At 34.7% G+C, this 7847-nt stretch overlaps 2 protein-coding genes across 2 annotated transcripts; both read left to right on the forward strand.

The window, feature by feature from the left end:
* Positions 1-1132: 1132 nt before the first annotated feature.
* On the forward strand, positions 1133-2975 carry LOAG_10823 (hypothetical protein; the record flags this gene model as incomplete). The annotated part of the gene is made up of 4 exons (XM_020448239.1): positions 1133-1201; positions 1624-1857; positions 2225-2400; positions 2759-2975. The coding sequence occupies 4 exons, from the start codon at positions 1133-1135 to the stop codon at positions 2883-2885; spliced, it is 606 nt and encodes a 201-aa protein (XP_020301598.1). The 3' UTR covers positions 2886-2975.
* A 2093-nt stretch (positions 2976-5068) lies between these two features.
* Positions 5069-7618, forward strand: LOAG_10824 (hypothetical protein; the record flags this gene model as incomplete). Its single annotated transcript, XM_003146348.2, has 10 exons — positions 5069-5312; positions 5433-5543; positions 5691-5786; positions 5908-5980; positions 6222-6384; positions 6515-6639; positions 6728-6852; positions 6936-7076; positions 7165-7304; positions 7440-7618. Coding segments are annotated over exons 1-10 (1341 nt in total), but the record flags the coding sequence as incomplete, so codon positions are not given.
* Positions 7619-7847: the final 229 nt, after the last annotated feature.

The raw sequence follows: 7847 nt of genomic DNA on the forward strand, positions 1-7847 counted from the left end.
AAATTGATAACTGATAATTACATGCAAATGAAAATTTGCCAAACAATTTCAAATCAATTTCAAATTCAAATAAATAAAAACAGGAAAATTTCATTATTATCAGTGGTGATAATTAAGTGCATGGCAGTTGCTTTGCTGCAGTGGTAAATCAATCAAAATTCGGATAGATGACTGCATTGATACCAAATTTCTAAATGAGTACCATCGGTCGTCAACATTCTTTACTGGTACCCAAATCATACGTAAGTGGCAAGCAGTGCTCGATGACAAGTTCGTTTCATTTTCATTATGTTGCTGAAATAAAACCTGAGATTGTATGCTAGCCTGATGTTTCTTTTAGGATTCCAAAAACACAATAACACATCTCAAATTTCTAATAGGAACTTTGAAACTGATAAAATCGTCAATCAGACAGAAATGGAATGAGGTAAACAGCGCTAATTGAGAAGATAAAAGAGTTATCGCTGAATTCTTGAAGTTCCAAATCAAAGTTTGAGAATCGAGGAAGTGATAAGCTGTCACACTCACCTTGTCATCTATTACTGCTATATGAATATTATTTCTTGTAGATTTTTTTCGTGTAGATTTCCAATTGCTTGAAAATTGAGTTTAAGAAACCTAATCAATTTATAATAAAATCCCGAAGTAAATTACTGACGTTTTGTAACTGACGTCCATTATTTCATTTTCAGTGACTTGCGATGGTGGCTTCAGCTATGTCCTGTGGATATTCAGGATAAGAATAAGGTACGGTATAATATCTCTTCACGAGCTCGACGTCAAATTCCGTGGCAATGGACTCATAACCGTTTTGATTCTGTTGTTAGTCTTCAAGTTTTATGGAAAATCGACCCCTTCCATTCAATAGGATTGAAGTAAAATTTCGAATTAAAAGTCGTACGGATAGTAATTACTATAAAACATTAAAAAAATAAAATAAATTTATACAAAAATACATAGTTGTTCGTTTGCTTATTTTTTTAGGAATTTAATAAGAAAATAAGTCATTCCATTTCGCAACTTTTTTTTTGCCGTAATTCAATTGTGAAGAGACAAAAATTTTTAGAGAGTTGATCCGATGTTCATGAAACAAGGTCGCCTAGATGATGTACGCTCAGAATTTTTTAGTAACATGAATCATGAACCCAAAACTTCAGTTCCGCAATTCGAAAATAAGCAAAAAAACGTGCGAAGTTCAAGGGTAAGTTAATATCTCATGAAGATAGTAACAAAAATTCCATCAATCATTCTACTTACTCGAGAACATTCATATTAGGCCCTTGATCAAATTAAAAGATTTGCGAGTTATCACTTTAGCAGCAATTGTACAGAAAAAATGGAAAAACATCATCATTGTACGGAAAATCCTGTGCGTGATTGTTCCCGAGACTTAACGAAATGGATTATCACTATTCGACGAAAGTACCACTAGTCTGCTAAAATTGAAAGAAAAAAGGATGTCAAAGAACAGAACTGGATTCATTTCTATTAAGGATCTAGTCAAATTTACTTTCAAATCTAGACCTCAATTTTTATCATGAGAGTTAAATCTACTTTTAAACTGAAAACAAGTCATCACATTCTGATTTGTCGGCATTTCAGTTATTGCAAATGCTATTTCAGAAACTGATCGCTAATGTAAATATGAAGACAGAGAAGGTATTACCGCAATCATCAACCTCAAAACCTCTGTCCAATACTACTACATTGTCCATTAAGTCTACAACTTTCTCAGCGGTAAAGGAAGATGTCGCTATTGATTACTACGATATTTACGATGAAAATTTTGATAAGTCAAAACATGCAGGCAGACAAGGGATACTAGGAGGGGTATCCGATCTCTTGCAAAATATTCAGGTACGTGCCGTTTTGTCGCTTCAAAAATTCTAGTAGCAATGCTTCGAAATCCCAATACCACTATTTTAATATGCAGTTAATGACAACTGCTATTGATATCTGTAGATGTTTTGTCAGCATGTGAGCTACTACTAAATGAGTCTGAAAAGCTATTTTTAGTAATTTTTATGACCGGCAAATAAAATCAAATAGTGGAGATGACTGATCTATTTTTCGTGATAATGGTAGTAATGCCTAATAGATAGGCTTTGTTATTAGAACTTCCCAAAGGTGACAGATTATATAGAGAAAAGGTTAAAAAAACAATGATAAGTGTAACTTACAAAGGATTTTCTGGAACTAACAACATTCTAGTATAACATTTAAGGATGGCTTATCAATAGCACAAGCAGCTTTACCATCTCACGAAAAACAAATCTATGAAACTGCAACGACCACCGATGGACCAGCTTTTCTGTTGAGTCGAGATGAAGATTCACTGACAATTGGTATGCAACATGATACCCACAATGGTGTTAGTAATTCGAGACTTAAATTTCAACGGTATATTTTGCATTTATGAATTTTATTAAATTAGTAAGCCATTGCAATTTTCCAGATTCAAAAGAACTTCAATTCATAAATGCTCTAGATGACGATCATATATTCTCATTCACAATCTTTGAGTAATTTCTGAATGGTTCTCAGCCATGAGAAGAAATGTTTCAAGCAGAAAGACATGCAGGTTTTAAATGCCAAAAATGCTTAGAAACAGGTGGGAGTGTGAACTGAAAAGCTCCAGATTATTATAGCAATTTAATTGTAGTACACATTAAACTATAAATTATTGCATAAGGTAGAGAAAGACAGTGACATGACAAATTGCAAATTTCGTTCCAGTGTTCTAGTTCTCTTTTTTCAGATTCGGACCAAAACCGTCTCGACCAAATGCATCGCAGCCGATGTCGACATTATTCAAACTAGGCAATCCAGGCGCAATTCAGCAAATGTTTCAATTTTTTGGTCTATGCAAGAGTCATGAATTATAATCATCCATACATTTCTTTACTCCAAAGAAACGGAAACCAGAAAGATATTGGAAATGATCTCCTAAAGAGAAGAATTGTTTTTCAATGTAAATTTCGAAAAGTTTGTTTGAATGAAGTCTGAAAATACTCCCATTCACCATTGTCCACATTCTCTCATTTCTATCCACTTTTGTTTTTTGACAATGAAGAAACTCCTCGTTCTTCCACGTGGTGAATCTTGTTAAAGCACCAAGCTATCTCACTTCTGTACGGGCTTAACAAAATTTCATTTCATCAAATGTTATCCATGATAGTATCTCTTAGTCAGGATAGAAGTTCCTTCGAGTAATTTAAGACAACTTTTGCTTGATTTTTTTTTTTGTGACAAGAACTGCTTCTTACGTGACTAGGTTTAATTAGCTGCAAGAAATTAACTTTCAAGTGTTAACGATTCAAGAATGTGTCGAAGGTAACTCGCTGCAAAAGTCTACACAACTGGCACTGTAATTATTTCAGTATTTTGCAGGAAAATAATAGCTCAATCCTTCTTCGTTGGATTTATAAATTTTTGAGAGATTCTTGGTAAACTATTGATTTCCACTTAAACTTATAGAGTCTCTTCCAGTCTCGACAGTTTTCGGTTTTTCTTATCATTCTTCTCTTTCCGGACTAATTCTGTTCTGTGTTTAGGAACTTTCCATTCTGAATCTGATACTAGTAAAGTAGTCAATTTGGACAGTGTTCCTTCTTTGTCGCACAAATATTGATAAAATTCATTTCCAATCAGATTGTAAACATATCAGTTTTCCAAAACCTTAAAAAATAAAAAATACAATATTACCGGGGATGCAGAGAATTTCGTGTAAGATTAAAGCAATTTTACTTCACGGAAACCTCCGTGTTCTTCTCCTCTTAACGATATGAATCGACTGTGTTCAGTCGTTATTCCCTAGAGAAAAAAGTAAGCTTCCGTGAAATCTAAACCCAATGTTTCAATTAATCGTTATAATTCAAAAATCTCACTTTGACTTACCGCAACTCGATCCTTTTATCCTTCCACATTCATTCCAACCTGAAACGCCTGCAAATATAAATTTAAAATATTGTGGTTGGTATCACTTTTAACAAAGCACTATTTGGTGCAAACTAGAAATCCCTCAGAAATGCTTATCTCCTCTTAAAGGCTATCCTTAAACCTACAATAAAAATCGATAAGGAAAGCATTGTGTTCAGTGCGCAATCATTCATAAGCAGAAAATACAATCCTGCAGAAAAATCAAAGGACGAAGAAATACGCTTTGGTAGACGTAAAAAAGAAGAGAATGTTAGTCATTTCAGTGTTTTTTCTTAAAATTACATTGGTGGGAAATCCATGTTTGATTTTTGACAGTTCCAGGTTGAATTCTAGGCTTCAGTAAAACCCCCAACACATGCCATTCTGCCTAAGGCTCTTTCTATTACATAATTATGTTCGAAGGGAAATTTCGTTATGGAATTATTGACTGAAAGTTAAATTTCTTAAAGTAATTTTTACTTGAAGAGAAATGGAAAAAGCAGAGAATAAGGGGATAATTGATTAGGATGACGTCATTCTTCTCTCCTTCAATCTTTCAGTATTTGATTAAAAAGTGAGGGAAAGAGCTGGGATGAGTGTGTAATAACAACGAGCGCTCACTGATAAATAACCTTCCGCCAGCCTTATTACATACTTTGTTACTTTCGGGAATCGAACTTCCCTCTCATTTAACCATTGATTTCTTACCGGCTTCCTTTCCTTCACTTTATTTTCTTCCAACTATTTGCTTACTTTTCACTTCCTGTTTCAGAACGATCAGTACTTTGCTGGTAAATACCACGTGAACATATGTCTCTTTCCGCACTCTTTTATTTGGAATCTAAGTGAATATAAGGAGTTTGTGTTTACGTAGGATGACCAGATCTCTTTTCGTCCCGTTACAAAGACCTCATCCCCCTGACCTCGATTCTGTTATCTTTACGTACAGTGAAACTTATTATTGTTTGTCCTGTTAATCTAACCGAGAAATTACTTCCTCATCCCTGTAATCATCCGGGAACCGGACTTATTTTCATCCTGAAATTTAATTCGAGCTGCAAGCGATAATAGGAGTATTAACTGGCCAGTGTTTGGTCTCTAGATCATTTGTTTTGTTGATCATTCTTTTGTTGCTAAAAGATTACTTTCATTTAGTGTTTACTGGAGTCATTAAACGAACCTGATAGGAATCGTTGTCATAAACAATGGATGACATTCATCAGCCAACTAACTTTAGTCATTGCACAGTCGATGACAACCGTTTTCCTCTACTAACCGATGAAAATCACATTTTATGTAAAAATGACAACGATGTCAATGATGATAATGATGATGATGGTGATGATGATGAAAACAATGACGATGGTGGTAATCGTAATGACAGTCTTTTTCTGGTAAGTTTTTACTGTTAACGCAAACGTTCTTGAATATATGAGTTACTCCTTAATATTGGTATAGCTTATTGTAGAATTACATTTAGGCTTCATTTACTCAGTCCAAAATATCACATTTAGGAGCCGCAAACACCAGTCCGAGACACATCACTACATACGAGTGGATCAGACGCCTCGATGATTGTTCATAATGAAGAAATTATGTTGAAAATGTGTGATAACTCCATGCAGGTAAATATATACATTTATAGTTTATTATAAATTATATGACGTGTTTCTGCTCTGTTCGCGTTATTTATTAATAAAATAAAGAGCAACGATGCATCTGTGAAAAGGAGAATAAAAGAAACAGTTGGTCATAATAGCGGGTTATTGCAGGATACATTGCTTTCCCATTTGAACACTTTTCGGCGGAATCGTGAACTTTGTGATGTTGTCCTTTTTGTGCATGAAAAGGAGATTCTTGCTCATAAGGTCTTCATTCCTTCATTTTCATCTGGGCGTTTTGAGTATTCTTTCATTTTAATTCAACAAATGTGTTATAATGCTTAGATGAGATCTTATCATGTTTTAAACTTATGATGAGAGTTTTGAGATTGTTTTGGCTGCTTGTTCACCTGCACTTATGGATATCTTTATCAGAAGCGAGAACGGAGGTCGATCTTCAAGTAATTTTTTCTAATAATGAATATGTGATTCATAGAAAAGTTCTTCTGTTATTGTAGTCTTTCTAGTACACATATCTCGGATATGTATCCAGAAAGATAAAAGTCCTGAAAGTTCTTGAAATGGAATGTGAGAAATGAAAGCTGTTACAAAAACTAAATTTAGTTCTTGCCAAGATTTTGACGGCTTTGCAGTGCTATTTTTCTCCAATAAGTTCCAATCCTTTATTAATAAGATCTGCAGAGCGCGTGAGTACGACGATGCTAGCGACAGCAAGCACTATTTCGCCATCGTTAACAACAGCTGTTGTTTCGCCAATAACACTACAGCCATTTTCTTATTACGAATTTGCTGAAGCCGATTATGATTGTTTCGAAGCTATTGTGAATTACGCATACTCTTCTCAGTATTCTTCTGTTACATATTCAATAAGTACACTGTTGATTCAGTGCAAATTTCCGTCCTCTTGATAATTATTTGGTATTACACTTAAGTTTTGGCTATATTTGATGTAATTTCAACATGATATTTTCCAGTTTGGAAATAAGTAGCAAAAAAGTTGGCATACTTTACAAAACAGCTTATGCTCTTCAAGTAACTCCGGTTGCCAGAGCTTGTGCTCGCTATCTTATCGAGAATCTTAATGTCATGGATTGCATCGGTAAGCTGTATGTTCTTTTTAAGGGAACCACATCCTGAGAACTATGATTCTGTGATATAACTGTTTCTTCAAGAAATGAAAATTTCAGGAATTCGATGTCAGGCTAATATTAACGATGATGTACTTGTGGAACAAGTTGATAATTTCATTGCTAAAAATTTCGCGCAAATCGTTGATGAAAGTCCAGGATTCACTCATTTGCCTCTAATTAAGGTTTTAATGAAACTATTGAACTAGGTAGATAAGCTAAGTTAATTTAACTTCGATTGTAAAGTAGCACTTTAAAAGCTTTGCAGGTTCGTTTAATTTTGAGCACTGAAGATACTAAGCAGCTGTGGTGTGGTGAGGATATCGCGCTGCGTGTTGTGCAATACTTCCAATTTTTGCCTCATGCTAATGATCGCGTTGAACAGTGGATTGAGCAACTTGTGGAGAAGGTACTTCCAAACCAAGAAATAAAAGTTTGAAGTTTGAAGTTTGTTGTTTGCAGTATTTTAATTGAAATTGAACACGATGAATTTGCAGACACATATGTTATACACCGAGACAGACGCTAGGTTGCAGGACTGTTTGGAAATGGATGACCACAGTTCTGTGGGAGCATCCGACATAATCCAGGATTATAAGCGTACGGGTGGCTATTTACCACGCACATACAGTGGAAGGTAACTTTAAGAAACCATTTCTAAAAACCCTTTTCATGTTTCATCTATTATCAGAAAATAGAGTTTACTTAAAATATTTGCTATTAACATGAATAATCTTTAAAGAAGACAATGGAGGTCTTGAATATTTTTCAGCAATGTATTGGAGGTCCAAACTCCTGCTCATCATATCACAGGTGCTACACAAGTTCATCTGGATTCAAGTCGTTTAAGCAATACAAAATTATCTTCTGCGGAAAGTAACAGCTCCTTGAGTTCAAACACTGAACCTGATATTGAATCTTACAAATTGATCGCTGTGCACCGAACAGCCGGTAAGAATAAAAGACAAGATGAAAGTATAGTCAAGCATGAGGATTATGTGGGAAGGATGTTCCCTGGTATTTATAATCATGCTATGGGTACTATTTATTCCAGAAAAGTTATCTAAAAGGGTTTTGATGCATAACTTGAAAATCACTGTTATTACACCAGGTAATCAGCCATTCGGGAAATTGCTTTCACATTGTGATGCAATGGGGGGTTTGCGGTATTTTCTCCAGT

Source organism: Loa loa (genome assembly GCF_000183805.2).
Source record: "Loa loa unplaced genomic scaffold supercont3.6, whole genome shotgun sequence".
Lineage (NCBI taxonomy): Eukaryota > Metazoa > Nematoda > Chromadorea > Rhabditida > Onchocercidae > Loa > Loa loa.